The 18,996-nt window shown below is 35.3% G+C and overlaps 1 protein-coding gene across 7 annotated transcripts in view; it reads right to left on the bottom strand.

Annotated features, from left to right (window-relative positions):
- The window catches only part of SESTD1 (SEC14 and spectrin domain containing 1), a 50,089-nt gene that overhangs the window by 10,326 nt on the left and 20,767 nt on the right, over positions 1-18,996 (bottom strand). For 6 of the 7 annotated variants that reach the window (XM_058839759.1, XM_058839764.1, XM_058839763.1 and 3 more), the window contains 7 exons: positions 12,692-12,805; positions 11,119-11,216; positions 10,707-10,762; positions 8,090-8,301; positions 4,331-4,453; positions 899-1,093; positions 193-307 (listed from right to left, as the gene is read on the bottom strand). In XM_058839759.1, the coding sequence (XP_058695742.1) occupies positions 193-307; positions 899-1,093; positions 4,331-4,453; positions 8,090-8,301; positions 10,707-10,762; positions 11,119-11,216; positions 12,692-12,805 (913 nt within the window). The remainder of the gene's footprint in view (positions 1-192; positions 308-898; positions 1,094-4,330; positions 4,454-8,089; positions 8,302-10,706; positions 10,763-11,118; positions 11,217-12,691; positions 12,806-18,996) is intronic. The other variant, XM_058839765.1, reaches the window with a different exon arrangement.

The following is an 18,996-nucleotide window of genomic DNA, read 5'->3' on the forward strand; positions in this document are numbered from 1 at the left end:
ACAAAACTACTACACAGCAGATGGCATAAGCCAGCCCAAAGTAGCTCAGTGGAAGATTACATAGTGAGGAATCAGAAGTCATAAGACCTTTTCCCCGTTTTTTTGGTGATTTTTAAAAGGGATTACTGTTTCTCCCCCTGTAATGCACTCATTAGAATGTGTGTGCCTGAAATGCAGAAGTATCTTGCTTACCAACACTTTTCAATTTCTCTTCCAGTAGTTTCAATGTTTGTTGAATTGATGCTCCATCTGCTGGTGCTACATCCACACACAACATTCCTAGTAAACCATCCAATTGCTGAGACAACTAAAATGTAAGAACATAAATGCTGATATTTAACAAGTTTGAGGTTCAAATAGTTGGGTCTACAATCTTCTAAAATGCCTGGAGATTTGTAATTTTCAAATTTCACTTTGCAGCTACAGGAAATAAAAGTGAAGATGAAAGATAAAAGACCCATCTGCCTTGTAGCAATCCAAGAACACACATCCCTAGATGGTGGGAGGGTAAGAATCCAAAATTCTACTTGTTTAAGAAAAATATAGGAAAGGAACGTGCCATGTGACAAAAAGAAGCTATGAAAAGTATAAAAAAATTCCAGTTTAAGCCTCAAAATAAAAAAAGAAGGGCAAAAAAGTAACTTTCCAACTAATAACATTTTTATTTCAAATACTAATGAAATGTAAGACATACTACAAAGTGCTTCCCTTCTAAAAAAAGGGGGAGTCAATTTTCTCAGTGTTTCAATTACAGTAAATGACGACTTTCAGCATTTTCCAGGTGACATTATATTTTCCTTCATCTCCCTGAATATTTTTCCAATCTATTCAACATTTACAATACTAAAGCACTAATTTACTGACAGTGCCTCAAAAAAAATTAAAAAGAAACACTTACATCCTGGGCAACACTGTGGAATTCAAGTGCTGCTTGTAATAGGTTCTGCCTGAACTCCAGCTGACTGGCCTGCCTGTAACACACATCACTCAGCTGTTGCTGCAATGCTTTCAATTCCACAAGGTCCTCCTCATCCCCTGCATTTAGAAGAGCTGCTATCTGCTGATTAAGCTCAACATAAACAGCAAACCACTCCTAGAAACACAAGAAGATGAAGAATGAAAAATGACAAATACAATTGTATTTCTCTTAAATGGTATACATCCAACTGCAGGCTAATAAATAATCAGATTGAAAAAGCAGCTTATTACAGATTGCATTATCTCACAGAGAAGGAAAAAACATTCCTGATTTCAAATCAACTCTCAATAAAGTGCTCAGTAGAGGTTAATACATGCATTGTAGTATAAAAAATTTAATGCAGAAAGATGGGAAGAGTTCAACGCATGGCTCCTAGTCCCAGCACGAACTTCCACCAAAAGAGGAATTCCACTATTTCAAAACAAATTTCTAGTGCTCAGATGTTTGCACTGGTCTACTGAAACAAAAGATCACTTTTGCCAAGTAATCAGCTATTATAAGCTGTTCAGGTGTTACTTTCAGTGACACGATTGAAACAGCAATAATTTGCTTAAAATATTTAGAAAAAATACTGCTTTTGACAAAGTGGAAGTAATCTCTATCCTCTGAAAAAAAGAGAGTCCATGCACAGAAACTTCAAAATGATCCTTGTTTCTTATTTATGGAAAGGCTTTATACTATTCAATTCAAAATGTGCAGGTTTGTTTTTCACATGGCTTTATTACTGAATACATAAGATTTATTAATGTTGTCATGTTGGTGTATTTGCAGAGGAAAATAGTTCAAATATTTAACAATTTGGGGAGATTTAAAAACGGCTTGATACATCCAGATCACATCCCCATCTTGCATGACTGAGATGCCTGCAAAGCAAAACGTGTTTGCTCAACAGCTCTAATTTTGACCTTGAAGTGTCCTATGGATTTCTATGGAACAGCACCATCTATTGGCCTACAATATTTAATTTGTATTCTTGTCTCACTCCTGTTGGGATGCTTAGAATTTTGTAAATTATGTCTTCAGCTTCTGCATCATTTATTTACAAATCATGCAAAACGGAGTATAAATATCCATATTCTGATTTTTTTTTCTTTTTTTCCCAAAGCTGCTTCTACCATCTGCTCACAGCAAAAAAAGAGTATGAAAAGAGCAAGAAGGGGAACAAAGAGATAGTAATGAAAAAGTTAAATTAGCAATCAGTCAAAAATTTAAGAGCAGAATAAATCTCTCATCTGTCCCAAAAGGGGCAACTATGATGACATAATGTGAGAACATCTTCCACTGTGACAAGTGTACTACAGATACACAGATTCAGCACAATCAGTTCACAGAACACAGCTTTTCGACACCGAACACACAAATCCAGCTAAATGTGACATATAAACTATAATATGAGAAGTCAAAAAATTTTAGATTAATACGTTTAGAGATTTTGGGTTTTGGCTTTTTTTTCCAGTTTTTATTTTTAGTATTAATGTAAGTAAGAGTTGCAGTAATTGATTTTGATCAAGCTATCAGTAAAATTAAGATACCAGCAAACCAAATATAAAAAGTGCGTTTCTTGTCTTTTTCATGGGAGAACTTAAGGCACAGTTGTATGTGACAGCTCAAACATATGGAGCAAAGACCTGCTCAAAAACAACAGTTCTAGTGTATTGCTCATGAATAAAACTATCAGAAAATTAACCCCCCCCACAAAAATCCAACCACCCTCTTCCCACAAAAAAAAAAAAACAACCTAAAACTCTATGGAAATTATTTTTTTCACTTCAGAGTAAATTGAACTAAAAAGGTATCTTCAAAACAAATCATTTTTGCAAGTCTCTTCAAAATATTATAATCAACATTAAGCAGAGGGTGATGAAAGAAAGCAAGCATACAAACTGTCAATTCATTTATTAGGAGAGAAAAAGCAGGAAAACAATGGAAGAGGAAGCGCACACTAAAAATCAAAGGAAAAGGCAAAGCACGTTTTTCTAGCACTGTCGACAAAAAATGGTTTTAATCTCTAAACAGGCATCTAAATTTAAGGTAGGACAATGGTCTTCCAATTACTTCTTTTGATATAAAATATTTAATTTTTTTTCTGATTTATGTCTGCAAACTCCTGCCAGCACCTGAGAACCAAGCTGTGTTCCATGCTGTCAGTGCTTCAGAACACTGTAGGGCAGCCTGCAAACTTCAGTGGGATTTCAATGATTTCAATAACTGCATTTAGCCACCGCTAAATCACAATTCTCTGTTATAGATATCCAAGTGAAAAGAAAGGATGCTCAATCTGGTTTTCTCTTTTCAGTTTGAAATACCAATATAATTAAAAGACACTCAAATTTATTTTTGTCAGTGAAGTAGTTGGTCTAGGGTGTTTGTGGGTTTATTTTTTTTTTCCTTTGCAATTAGGATTTCAACTGCATGTTTTACACTTCAGAAGGTACTGGGTTCCACACTGCTTGAAGAGCTTGAAGCAACGACAAGACAGAGGAAATGGGATTTACTTAACCAAACACAAACACCTGCACTGCTTCATCCATCAAGGAAACCATACTCACTGAAGGTGGGGTCAGCAGAACTAGTGTTGTCTAGGGTGCTGTGTTTCTCAAAGGTTTGGGGTTGGTTTTTTTCCCCTTAAATTATGTCCAAAAAACTACAACCTAGTGACTATTTTAGTTGCCACAACTGCAAATAGAACTTAGGAAAAGTGGAAAAAATTGCCAGCGTCTACATCAAGAAAAGTCAGAAAAGGTGAACAGCACTGTGAGCAAAACTCCCTTTGGGAGCACTGAATATTTATAACCTAATTATAGTTAATCATCTAATGGAAAGACAAAATTCTACTGAAGCTTAGGTAGTATTCAAAATTAGAAGCAAAGGCATAAAGTTAGTGTAGTTACAAAATAGCATTCTCATGATGTCATTATGAACATAAAGTATATCAAAATTCTTGATCTATGAAAGTCTTAAGACAGTTTCAGCTACTGGTAAGTGTAGTTTAATAGTGACAAAAACATTAAGTTACTCACCTGAGAAGTGCAGGACTTCTCAGACATTTTGGCAGAGAGGAAAAAGTAAATTTATTCCTTCTACTCTACATGAAAATTTAAGGACTGCTGTAACATACTAAACCCAACAAAAATCACAGACTGTAATCCATATTTTTCTACAATGGAAAAAAAAATAATATGCAAATATAATAACCATATTAGTTCTATAACTGCTCAGGTAATTTCCTCTGTAACTCATATCATCATACACTATACAAAATTCATAGATACTCATAACCAAAATACACTGCTCATAACTACATGTATTTAGAATTATTTTGATACTTGAAAAGGGTATGGGAAATCTCACACTGTGCTGACTCTCAATCTCTTCATGTTTCTGTTGCAAAGCTTGTGACGCTCTAATGGAATCTCCTATTCCCCACTGGGTTCTTAGCTGTTCTGATCCAGGTCCTTCAAGCCAATTGACTACCTGTCAGTACGATAAAGATGATAAAAACAAAGTGGAAAATCAATTATACTAAAACTGGTATAAACAGAATTTCGTAATACAAGCAGAAATAAAAATAAGCATGTTTATGGAAAAAACAGATCTTTTTCAGTTCTGTAAAAACCTTGTTGTTGAATCCATTCACATTCTTCAAAGTTTTAAGTAGAACTTACTTTTCATTAACCTTAGCCCATCAGCTCCATGAAAACAAGTGGCAGCTACAAGACTTTTCATATAAACAACTGTCATTTTATATCTCTTGTCAATAACAGAGCTCAAAACACATTGATAATGGACCTCGTGTTCAAACCAGATTTTTTTATTGCCCAAGTGATTACAGTGCACAGCTGTATTCAGCCTCACACCTTAGAGCTTTCTCCTTTTTTTGCTGAATGAACTAATACTCAAGTACAGGATACTTAAAATTAAACTTACACACTCACTTGCTCTATTCAAATAACAGAAATCTTTTACTGAGATTTTGTGGCCACATCTTATGGAATTTGTCTTTGCAGGGTCACAACAACACAACTTTGCACTACAGTATTGCATTTCTTTTATTATTATTTTGAAACTATTTTTTGATGTAAATATTACTCCAACCGAAACAGAATGTCCCAAATCTTGGTTTCCATACACAAATTTGAATTATCAGATTGTATCTATGGAAAAAATTTCCTGATAAATTTTTAAATATCTGAGAAACAGAGATAGCTGCAATGAAACCAAGTGCAGAAGTCACTTACTGCTGGAGCCCTGAAGTAAGGAAATGCAGGAATACCTCCAGGTTCTGAACCTCAATAAAAAGGCATAGGAAGCCAGCTTCCTGTCTTTAATGTGAGTTTTGTTTAAACATTGATCACAAAACAGCTTCACACAGATTTTCAGGAAACATAATACAATACACAATGTAACCCCATAAGCATGAAGACAAATGAAACAGGGACTAATTGGACCATTTTCCTAGTGCTGCTAGACTGCGCTGCAACAGTAATCAAAAACAATCATTGTTACAGAAGGCTACCCAATTCACTCCATCTTTGAGTCATTCATTATGTATCTGCCTTCCCCCTGCCCTTTTTTGCCCCATGCTGAAGCACTGTTTCAGAGCATATATTCATTGCTCTAAAAGCATTCTGAGTGTTCCTTGCTTTTATCATTTCTAGGACAAATTAAGACTACAGTTGCAGGTTCTTTTTGTTTAAAGAGAAACTTCCTGTTGTGCTCAGCACCTCTGCACAGCTGTTATGGGTTAAATATGGAACTGACCTAAAAGTGAACGGGCCCAGATGTCCCCCTCTAAGGACAGAGTGGCCTGGAAAACTTACATGTGGAAATGACAGTTCTCATGCAAGTCTGAAACACTGGACAAGGCTACTGCTTAGCCGTTGCACTTTCTGGCCAAGAGCCAAGACCACCTCACCATTACAAGTTTCCAGAAACTACTGCATTGACTCTGCAACTGCTTAGGCCAGCACATGGCCACTCTTGTGACAGATGCTTAAACTGAGGAGGGAAGAGTTACTAGGGGACATGCAGAAAAATGTGATGTAATTTTCATAAAATAAACTTTAAAATCATTAGTGACAAGACTACTGCAATACAAGGTTGAGACCGGCCATTTATTTTTGTGAATTAAGATTAGAAAGAGTAATTAACACCTCTGCCTAAGGAGGGACAAAGCCAGAGTTTATCCTAACCTACAAAGTTGCAGTAATAAGCAGCATTTAGAAAAATTGCTTTTTACAAAGCATCTGACAATCACTGCAGCCTTTATACTACAAAATGAAAGACAAAGGCAAGGGAAACAAAACCATGGAACAGAAACAAGAGGGGTAATTTAAAAGAGAGGGTAGAATACTGAAGGCATAAGTGAGAGAGTCGGTTTTGGATAAGAAGGCTTTGAGATAGGAATAAGACCTAAACATGTCACAGTAAGGAGAAGCAGCAATTGTGAAATTGAAACATGAGCATAAAAGCAAGCCTGGAGTGGTTAGCAGTATAAGATAGTACATAAATAATGAAACAGGAATGTAAGAATAAAGAAACCTAGCAGAAGATCAAAACAGAAAAGAAAAAAGTAACAGCTACACAGGGGAGAAATACCCATTCTAATTAAAGTACTGTAAGTACTGTTATATGGCAACTTCTGTTTATTTTGTCAAAATAAATTCCAAGGCACTTTGCCTCCATTGCCTTCCTTCTGTACATCATTAGCTTCTTACTTTTAGCCTTTAACTCTTTCTATTAAGCCTAATTTTTGCTGTAAACCAAGAAGAAACTAAATAATTTCCTACATTTATTAAGCTTTCTCAAATATTTGTATGCCATTTAGAAAGCTTTTAAATGCACATTACAAAAACTGATTAGTTTGGCAGAAGAGCAAAACACATTCTTCCTGTGTACTGAAACTCAGTTCACTTGCCAGGTAACATCTGTAGTGTACACTGAGCAAACAAATAACTATTTCTACTATAAATATTGCAAAATGAGGTTGAGTAATGGTAAACAATTCTATTTAAATGTACTAACAATGTCAGTTTGGCAAAATATGATAAAAATCACATCTTGTTCAACCACTGAAAACTATACACAGGAAAAAGCCCCACCTGATTATACTCACAGCTGTGCTGATATGCTCTATATAAGATGATACTAATCTCTCATATTTTTAATACTCCCAGCTCAATATATCAACAAATGACATCTGATTTTTAGATTTTTTTACAGTAATCAAATTACTATAGAAATTAAAATTATCTCCTCGGTAGATTTCTATTTTCACTGCTAGACATCACAAAATGGATTAGTTTTTATTTTTACCCATACCTATAATGCAATAAAGTGCAAGTACTCAACCTGCACTCTTCATGCATTAGAAATGCCAATGTTGAAAGGTTAAAAGCAATTATCTATTCCATTTTCTGCATATTCAAACTACGCAGAATCTTTAATATATACATATCTAATTTCAAATGATAAACACAAGAAGAATAAATTAATTCTAATTCCTTGATTTTCTCTACTGAGACTCTGCTGAGAAAATGTTGAAAGTGCTAATTACATGGCTGCTTCCAAAGGACCAAACCAGTTCATCATGACCTTTAACATGCAATTGATTAGGAAAATTATATTCATTCTTGTTGGGTTGTTCCTGAAATACAGTTTAAGCACTTCAGCTTTGTTAAACCACCAAGCATTAGACAAATATAGGAATATAAAATGGCTTATCTTCACTAACAGGAATTTTAAATGATGTGGGCAGGGGAAGGTTTTCAACTCTCAAGCAAAGCTGATGCTCAGTTAGAGGTGTTCCTCTCTTTGCCAGAAGGGCAGGAATTTGCACCTCCAACAATGCCACCAGGCACTGCCACAGTGCGCAGCAAAGGGGCAGCACCAAGGCAAGAGAGCACATTTATAACAACCTCCACATGTCAGAATAGCCTTTGGAAAGTCACTGTGCCAGTCACAATGTAAGGCACTGAGTGAGACTAGCACACTGGCATTTGTGAAGTGATGGGAGGCAGTAAGGTCTCCCCTCTGATTTTTGCAGAAATCAGTCTGGGACTTGAGCTCAAAACTCCACCTCACTGCTTTCAAGAACAGCTCCAAGCTTACCTGCATTACCTTCTGCTGAATCTCCTCCAGCTGTGTGCGTTTGCTTCGCTGCCTACAAACCTCCTGGTAGCGGGTGTACTGCTCTCTGAGGGAGTCCAACAGCTTCATGACCTGTGGCTGAGCCAGCAGCTCGTCATCCATCGGAGACCAGGAAACCCCTCCGTCGGATCCATTGAATCGACGCTGCTGTAACTCAGAGAGTAACTCGTGACCTTTAAGAGTACATAGAATGATGTGGTTAATCTAGACTTGAAGAATAAAACCACAACAATTGGTAGTAAGATAGCCTGCTTTTAAACCATTAACAATGTATTCTAGCAGCTAATGATCTTTCATACATTGGGCACATTTAGAGCTTTGGTCGCAGTTTGTGGGGCTGGATCAGTCATAAAACAGAAGAAATGTGGTATATTTCAGATATATACTGTGACTAACATTCAAATTGACAATAGCACTGATTAATGTAAGAAAAATTGAAAAGCACAATCCTGAGTCTGAAACAGCTCTGGAGTAAGGTGAGTTGCATCCAAAGTATTTCTCTCAAACAATTCATGCTCTTATATTGAATGAATGCTCTGGAGGCACTAAAAATCTAACTATATAATTTCTCTGTTGTCTTTCAGAACTTTTATAGCAAGTACAACTCTTTCATAGAGAGTGTGAAGCTGAATAACAACTGTTTTTTCAGTATTCTGTTCTCACCTGCCTTGCCCTTTACTTCATGCTCTTAAGCATCATATCAGGGTACAAACTCTCTAGAGTGCAGTGACTTTCACATACACAAAACCAGCATTTTTAATCTTTTGCTTAAACTGTTTGAAGAATGTTGTGTTAAAGTTCTCAGTACGTAAACACCACACTACAAGTAAACCCAGATCATCAATTTGTTCCTCAAAAATTCATTGAAACAGTTAAAATAAAACAACGTTTGGTCACTAAAGAGATGTTGGTGTCAAAGTGAAAATGTGCCATTTGGAGATCATTAGTTCTGCAGTTCTTACAATGGACAGCACACTTAAAGAAAAAACCTACTACTTGAGTAATAGTAATCCTCAAGGAAAATGCAGGAACAAAAGACTAAGTTCAACTGCTATTACTGAGACATTCAAAATGCCAAGGGCTTTGAAGATTGCAGGAAACAACTTTAAGTTACTCAGCATATATTACTATGAAATTAAAATGTCTTAAGAATTCAAATATATTTTGCTGTACTATAGCACAAACATCTTGGATCTCATCTTTTATAACACTCCATAGATAGGCACAGACAGATGCAGGGCAAAGACTTTTTTACAAGTTTGTTCTACTGGGGTAATTTTGAAATTTTATTGTATTGTTTCAGCAGCAAGGGATCACCATTTTTCCAGGTAAAAACACCTTTTGAACTAACTTCTTATCAAATTTTATGAACTGTATATATGGATTTGGAGCATGTGAAAAGAACAGTACCTGTAGATAGAAGAAAGAAGCCCTTTATCTAAACCCTCTGTTTACATCCAGCCTTGGAAGATAAAAAATTAATTGGGGAGAGTTTAATTCTTCTTTTTCTCAGCCTTTCAATACAGTGACTCTAACACAGAAAGGCCGCCTCTTAAAACTCCCATTATTTAATCACAGAATATGCTGTGTTGGAAAAGAGCCATAAGGATCATCCAGTCCCATGGAAGTTATGAAACTTTATAGCACCAAAAAAATTAATTACTAGAATTAAGAAAACAGAGAATGCGCATAAACTAATGGGCTAAGGAGCCATCTGCTTAAACAAAATTGAAGTGTTGTTTTGTCCAAAAACCTGGGACACACAATGAGGCTAAAATCTAGTGACACTGTCTACAGACACTTCATGTTTTAAAAACTTCAAAGATCAAAGTAAGAAATTATTTTTTCACTATTATCCCACATCTAGATAAGCTAAATTTTTACATAATGAGCATGTCAAGCCACTGTGAGAAGTATGACATGTGATCCACACATTAGTTTATAGGAGGCTGTAAGGTAAAACTTCTAAGCATTCAAACTCTGATTACCACCTAACACTATGCATTACTTCTTATTCCACAGAGGCACTAGGTATAAAAAAACAAAAACAGTCCAAATCAATAGACTATTATACTTTATTGTCAATAGGAAATTCACCCTAGCATATTATGGAATCCCAAATCATTTAATGCTGAATTGAGAGTAACTCAAGAAGCATTAAGTATGCTTCACTTTTCTGACAGATGATCAGCTCAGAACGAGACCAATGCAAATTGTCAGAATTGTGCAGGAAAATGCTTTCTGTGTTGGAACCATTTGGTGGCTACTGAGATGAATTCATTCTATAAGGCAAATATACTGACATCAGCGATAAACAAAGCATTCCCAAAATTAAACATAATAGTTATGGTAATATTAGTAAGATGTTAGTGAGATTATAAAAATACGTATTTCAAAAGACATGTTTGGAGTTCTTCCATCTCTTAGCATCACTTTTTTGAACCCAAAGATTACAGTGGTTGATAAACATAGTTTATACACAGTTGATAACAACTGTGCCCTCTGTGCTTTCACTTGGGGCCTAAAATGAATTATGTCACTTTACTGACCAACACTCTAATTTTTTAACTTACTGTACCTGTCTGCAATACCGTCTCAGGATCAACTGATGGAAGGAAGTTCAAATCTATTGATCTTTGAAAAAAATAACAAACACATTATTAAAATTTGTATTATAATAGCACTAAGAACTTCAGCTAAGGCTAGAACTACCTAATGGTCTTAAAAGACTAAGTTTTTTTCTCAGTTAGTAAAGTCCTCACTTTTTCAACGCACTGAATCAAAACACACATGGAGGTGCATGTAATCAATTGAATGAGCATCCCCCTACACAAATACTCAGATATGTTGTAGTTCACATTATAAAGGTTTAAAATTTCTTTACACATTTCACGGTGTTTAAGGTGTATCATTTTTTTTCAGTATTTTTCTGGAATTCAAACGAACTTTTACAATCCAAAAGCACTGATTTCAAAAAGTGAATCACGTACCTCTCTCTCTCTTGTTGAGTTCCTTTATCACTTCCATTGTTAATTAGAGCAAGTTCATCCAGTAAAGATGTTGATTCTTTAGTGAACTTTTCAAATACCTAAATAAGCGGAAGGTTTTAATTCAAGAAATAAAAATTTTATTTAGCTGTATTGAAGGCATCAGGGAAAATTTATCCAGTAGTTCCATTAGTATACTTCAATCTCTATACAGAGTAATTATCTCTCAGCATTCAGATGGCAGGAGGAAACAACAGAAAAGAAAGTTTTGTTCAAGGAACACTTAAGAGAACTCAGATTCCTTAGGGAGATAGTAAATATTACACTGAATATAATGAATACTGAAAACAAAGTGAGATATCTGCAAAACCTGTAAGATCTTATGACCATATTTATTCTATATCTTCATTTAAGCCTTTAATAATGCTAGAGAATCAAGGCATGTTACACAACTACCAGATAGCTTACTTGGAAGGATTTAAATGATTTTGTAAAGATTCCAGCTTCTAATCACCACTAAAATGGACCATATTGTAATAAATAACTAAAATAAAAGAAAAATGTATTGTATTACATTATATAGAAAGATTATATAGAATAATATATCCTCATCAGTTCCATTGAATCCAGGGGCTTCTGGTCTCAGATAACACCTGTACAGCCAAGACACTGCACACTGTTCAGACAATTCCTCTGTACCTGACTTCTGAGGGTTGGTTTTGCTTTTTAACAGAACTGAGCACGATTGGGTGCTTTACATGACACACAGAGTAACATTCATGGGTCTTTTTTCTGTTATTAATTATAATAACTTATTATTATAGTAAATTATTAATCAGTAGCTTGCCAATGAACTTCCTTTAACTTATCTAGGACTACATAAAATTTCAAGGGAAAGCAGGTGCAGTTGCAACACACCTGGAGATTCTAGATGGAGACACACATTTGAAGAGCAGATTACAAAGGAAGGGAAGACAGTGTCAACAAAGATTAAATATTGTTTTGAAAATTCTATTTAAATAACTGAAAAGCAAGGATCAATGAAGAATAGATGAAGAAAATTCTGGAGAGCTATGTACACCAACAGTTGCTTAAACAATTTGTGCTGATTAATAATTAAAGGATGTAGCTGCTCCTAGATGTTTACTGCTTCTCAGTCTACTGGGGAAACTGCTGACAAAGGTTTTGATGTAGGACAGTCTAAAACCACAGGAACAAAGACCTAGTAGATAACCCAGGAGGATCTGCAGAGTTCTAGTATTTTCCCCTTGTTTTGGTCTTCGCCTACAGCAGCCAGTTTCCCTTTATAGCAACTATAGCACAGACTCAGGCTCTTCTAGAATTAGTGTTACTATAAGAGCTTCATTAACTGGTTGCTCAACAAATTGATGACATTAGCTTTATCATCCCTTGAGTAACAGCAGTGTTCCTTATCACAACACTATTCATGTAAATGAACCGCAAAACCACACACGACCATTTTTTACATGCTTTGTAGTTCCTACACAAATAAAAATTTCAGGGCTCAAGAATGAGACAGTAAAAACCCCTGAACCCCAAAAAGCAGATAACTAACCAGCCTCTTATTCAACCAATCCATGTGATCATAGGTGAGAGTTCCTCCAAAATCTTCTGTTAGTTGGCATGGTTCTATATATCGTGTCAGCTTGTTAGCAGATACTAAAATAACCTGCAACAATAAAATAGGTCATTTTTAGGTAATGCTCGTATTTTCCTTCAGTATCTGAGAAGTGTGCCTAGAAATACTGTGCAGATCTTTCTGTCACTCAGATTTTACTGCTAAATGTTTAATGAAATGTGGCTGTTTGCAATTAATGTGGGCCTAAACTAGACAGGTAATTCTGACATGCAGTGTATACCTCATGCATAATCCTGTAAGAGCATCATCTCTACCACCTTGTCTGTGTACAGTGGGAAAAAGAAATGTGTTCCCTGGATATCTGTTTTCCTGCTGGAAACTGATGCTTTGTGATTAAGCCATATACTACACAATCTATATCTGGTGAATATACTAGCAGGCTATCATACTGCAAAGCACTCAGTATTTTTACCACTCCGGCAATGCATTCAGTCCCAGAGGTGAGTTTGTGCCATAAAAGTTAAGTGTCTGCATTTACTGTGCAAATATGCTCAGCAAAAGTTGGATCAATCATACTCTTTCCATGAGTAGTCAAAAATTCAAATCTTGGTATGCTTAAAAGCCTGAGTCATTCACCTAGGAGACAAATCTAGATCATCAGTTACATCAAGGCATACAGGAAAACACAGGTCCTCTGCTAGGTGGGAAAACTAAATTCTTGCTTCCATTTCTGCATTCTAGAGGCTCCTGAATGAGCCTTTCTCATATAAGCCTAACCCAAAAATTGGCAGTACAGTTTGCTTTGATGAATGATATGCTAAGCCTGGAATAACTCCTGTGGAAAAAAAAACAAGAACAATCTCTCCATGGAAGCAGGCATATTGGCAATATATAGCCAGAAACAAAAGAAAAAAAGGAGAGAAAATTTCCATAACCCATCAAATCATTCACATACTCTTGTAGGGCACAAGAATATGTGGAAAGAGCTAACTAGAGAGAGACCTCTATTCCAGCTCAATTTCCCTGCAGATACCGAATCTAAAGAATTCAGAGGAGCTCCAAACAAACGGTCTATTATTGCAGAGGAAAACCTTTCAGCAACATCCAAATATACACTATTGTCCTGTACTCTTCATGGTACATGGCTGCTGTAAATGGAATTGGCTAGTAGTTTCTTTAAGTAATGCCAATAACCAGCCCAAACCCCAGAGGATTCTACATCCAAGAAAGAAGAAAAAAAAAGCCTTTGTTTTTCCTTCTTTTGGCACATTTTACAGTTTAGGTAATTTTTAACATTTATCTCTATGAGTTCATTAAAAAAAAGAAAACTAATTTTGGTATAGGAATTAAAACAAAAAACAAACAGGGCAGCTGGTTCTCATTAATGAAATTTAAGTTCTGAAAAGATCCAAATAGCCTGACAAAATAGATGGACTGCATTGAGACCACGTATTTCAGATTATTTTTAACTGAGATCTTTCAAGAAGGAGAGTGGGCAAGGGATAGCCATCACAAACTTCTACTAGGGAGATGATTTTTAAAATAAAAAAATTCTGAAAGAGCAAAGCCTATTTTAGCCATATGAAAAAATAATCTTCTGACAAAAAATAAACACTCACAAAAGTGATTTGGTCAAAACCTAAATTTTCTACATCTTATTAGAAAATCTGGGAGAAATAAAAACTTCTACCTCATTAATAAACCTTGTTGTAACTTAAAGCATTACTCCCAAACCCATTCATTCTCTAGGTTTCTGACTTAAAAACCACTTCTTTCTTAAACTGTTTATTGACTGTTCACTGGGCTAGATGCTAAAATCCTGTCTGAACTTTTCACAATATAAAAAAAAAAATTTGAATTTTTGACTAAGTTGTGGCAGAAATGAACAGAACAGTTCCTGAACAGAATTTAACTCTTGCTCTAAACCTGAACTAGTGGCAGTACTAACCTAACATCCTCTATATGCTTTAAATTAGTAAACTAGCTTTGATATTTTCTAGGTGTCAAAAGAGAAATCTGCCCCTCTGAAGCTTCAGAAATAATGTTTTAATCAGCTATTAGAGATTAATAGTCCATAAGTACACCAAAGAAGAAAACAATGTTGAAAAATGCAATGTGCACAGTGAGAAGACACTTCTGTTTTACAGATCTGAATTCTACTTCAAGCACAGTAAACTTCTGCTGTCAGGTTCCCAGTATGTTTCAAAATCCAAACAGAGTAATTATCTTTGACCTTTTGAGAAAATAGATGCCAAAGTACCACACCCTAGAAAAAGCTGTCCCTTATGAATTAGTGTTTCATCCTTGCCTTTGAATTTCACCCTTCAACATATTTCCACAGGTAAAGATAAGGTAATTTACAGCTGTAAAAACATAAATAACCCCGTTTTATTGCAATTGAAATTATTTTTTGTTTTCCTTTTTTTTTCCAAGTCAAACGATATTGATTCCAGAAAAAGGGGGAAAAAAAAGCAGCTTTCATAATCCAAAGTAAAAGCCTTTGGACAGCAGATTATAGCTGGATATTAAAATGAAGAGCTTAAATTTCCCAAGGGAGAAACAAATAGATCTGGACAGATGGTAAAACACACACACAAAAACAAGTATAAATTATTGAATCCTTTAATCTTTGCTTCCCTTCCCACTTGATCCACCCACTTCTGACAACAGGGACAGCTAATAAACTGACAGTCATTGCAGGTTACCAACATGTCCTGTTTGGTACTGACCAGAGTCATGGAATCATCATCTGCACTCAGCTCTTTTTAAAAGCTGGAAGAGTAGTAGCAGCTCTCATCCTTGCTCTACTCTAGTCAGTAAACTTTATCTGTACAATACTGGCCTGCTAAATCCTTGTGAAAGCCTTTAAAGATATAACTCAGAACAGCACTTTGGGAAGTGCTGTAGTAGTACTGTATTTTTTAATAGAATTAAAACATCCTTTGTAAAAGCTGTCAAGCAAAAGAAGACAAAGCTAAAAACATGGACTGCAAAGCCTCATGCCTTAAGTGCAAAATTCTATTTCTCCAGAGTGAAAATACATAATTTTGACCCATGCAACATGCATCTTTTGTAATAAAAAAGCTTTAAATACTGTTTGCAGTAAGCTGACCTCTCTATACCATTTGCTGCTTTCTGCAATTTTCATTGATCATATATCTACAAGGAGATAGAGGCAGAAGTCAAGATGACAGAGGAATTCTAGATATTCAAGAGGACATGTAAAACTGCCCCCAAATGTTAAATACATCTTTCTGAACTTACTTCCTCTCTTAAGGGAAGAAACGAAAAAGCTCTTTAATACAAATGTCATATATTTGTAATATATATTTTAATATAATATGTTTTAATATAATATGTTAATATAATATATTTTTAATATAAATGTCAAATACAAGAGTCAAGCCCAGGAGCTACTTGAGAACCAGATGCTGTAAAACTTCAGAAACAAGTATCTTTTTTCTGAAGTGTGTAATATCAGAGCAGCCACACTACTGAATCTGAAAAGGAGCAGATACTTTCCAAAAGAGAACAAAATACACATGTCCCTTAAGAATATAAAATTTAAGAAAGTGTAATCTAAATATGATCATCATTGCCACAGAACAGTACAGCAAAGGCTACCTCTTCCTGAGGAGAATAATTATGTTTCAATCCATTTTTTGAAATACTATCTGATTAAATGCTGATTAGCATTGCGTATTCTTTCATATGGAACACTAATCTAAACAAAGATCATTTTCTTCAGCATTACACCAAGAAACACAAGTTAAATATTTATCTGGCCATTGCCATAGAAATCTGTCATACTAGAAACCCAAGAGCATTGGCAGAACCTAGATAAACACAAGATTAACTCCTCTCTGAGGAACTGCCTCCTTCACTCGTGGTTTTACCCACTCACCTTACCTTCCAGGGCTCACAATATTTAGCACACATATGAATAGATCCCTACATATGAATAGAGATGCAGTTAAATAAACATTTTTGACTGGAACTCCTATATGCCTTTTTAGGAAAGTCCATGGAAGCTACAAATTCTGGTGCCTTAAAACACTGAACTGAAAATGGACAAAAATGAGGTACTTCCTACAAAGTGCTATTCATTCTTTATTCTGTGGAGCAATACTCTGCTCATTAGCATCACTCTTAAAAGGTAAATTAGAGATCTGAGATTTTCCAGTGCAGATGCTGCAGCTAAATTATCATAAGAAATTTCTGACACTCTTTACTAGAGAGTTAGAGCTGTCAGCTGCTACAGTAGAAGTGTGAAGCATTTAGAACTACTCAGACTTTGGACTTCAGGACTATAAAAATTCTTATGCTATATGCGCTAATTTTTTCAATTAATTCATAGTAGTTTACCACCCAGTTTTTTCCTTGGAAAAGAACAGCAAGCACATCCTCTTCTTTCCTGCTCCTGAAAAACTGATTTTCAAAGTACTACTCTAATAATTAAATCAGGCTCAGAGATTATTTTTCCTCTAAGTTCCTTAAATGAATGGCATGTGCAAAATAGCCCCACCAATCTATAGGCAATTTTGCGTTGTGTACAAATTTGTACATTTCTCCTATTTTTATGACAAATTATTTCTTCCAGTTATGCTCGTTGTTCTCTTAAGAAAAGCTCATGCTCAAATAAAACACACTACATCTACTAAGAGTGATTTGTTACATAGTTACATCACTATGTAGAGTATATTAAAAAAAAGCAAAAAGCACCACCTCCCAACTCTTTCTAAAACACAGCAATTTTTATACTCAAATCCTGCTCTTCAATATTTACAAACATTAACAATATGAAGTACTACAGTGCCTTATGCAACATTTCAGCTGAAAACAGCTTTATAACAATTAAGACAACTCGCATTAAGCAGGGCACAGGACCAAATAAAACTGCTTCAATTAACACATTAACTGGTTGCTAATAAGGGAGGAATGAAGTTACAGAAGAAAGTTCTGCTGGAGGACAAATGGGAATTGTCCTGAGGCAGGTCCAAAACCAACACTAATACTAACCAGAAATAAAGATATGAACTTTTACTCAGCTGAATCAGCCCACTTCTTTGTACTTATCCACCCAGTACTGTTTGATCTCAGTTCCCACATTTACTTTCAGTGCTTTGCAACTCATCATCACCACATCTCACTCTGAAGCAGAGGATCTCTGCCTTTGAACAGAAAGGAAGACACTGTGATTAATTGCTTCATATGGTAATATTAAGCAAGGTATTAAGAACAGATCAGGTAGTAGGAAATAGGAGGTAGATGTGATGCCCCACTAGAAATCACAGTTCCACAGCATTTACTTCAAATAAAATGAGATTACACCCAAGTGAATAAAAAGATTTCATATTTTAATTAAAATTTTTAGTTCATAATTATTTTGCTGGTGCAAAACCAATCCTGAATTTTCCTAGCAGTTACACAAATCTAACCCGTGATCCAAAACATGAGTTGGGTGTTATTTGTTTTTACTGCCAGTAATTCAAAATTATGCAGCTGTAGATTTGTGCATGAGTTGGAGCCTTCCATAGCCTTATCAGTGCTCTGCACTCATATTTGGAATTGAGAAAAGACATACTCCTGTCTCTGATACAAATATTTGGAGCCCAGAGGAGGTGGCTCATTTTTACTGAGACAGTTTTCCTGACTACAACCAAGTAACAGAAACCAAAAGGTTTCATTACATAATTCCAGCAGCCTATGCCAACATGATTACTAGTACAGAATATGCTTTATAAAATTACTAAGATTGCTAAATTAAAGGATTATCATTTAATGACAGCCAAACAAAGTGGCTAGTAAATAAATAAAAGTAATAAATCCTTTTATTATCATAGTAATGTAAAGTAACCCCTGCTTTGTTGATATATTTTCTGTAGGCCTTCTGCTTATTTGTCTAAAAATGTATTCTAGCTGAGTCGTGTTAAAGAAAAACCCAGGAAGAATCTTCTAGGTCTAACTTTCAAACTAGCAACACCATCATATATACACTAACAACTGCTGTATCACATACTTTTATATCACAACTTCAAAGACTTCCTGAACTTACCCAATAACTTGATTTACAGGATTGTAGCTGGGAAAAGAGCCTAAATCACACAGTAAAGACTTCTATAGAGGGGCTCTGCCTTTCTTACTGTTACTTTCTGGGCTCTGGCATTTTACTTTATGTTGTGAAAGATCTGTGTGAAACTGAATATTGCATACTTAAGTCACTTTCTTAACCAGCAGCTCTTAAATCATATTTTTGAGTACAGACGGTTGTTCAGAGGCTT

The sequence above is a fragment of the Poecile atricapillus genome, chromosome 5 (assembly GCF_030490865.1).
Source record: "Poecile atricapillus isolate bPoeAtr1 chromosome 5, bPoeAtr1.hap1, whole genome shotgun sequence".
Taxonomy (NCBI): Eukaryota; Metazoa; Chordata; class Aves; order Passeriformes; family Paridae; genus Poecile; species Poecile atricapillus.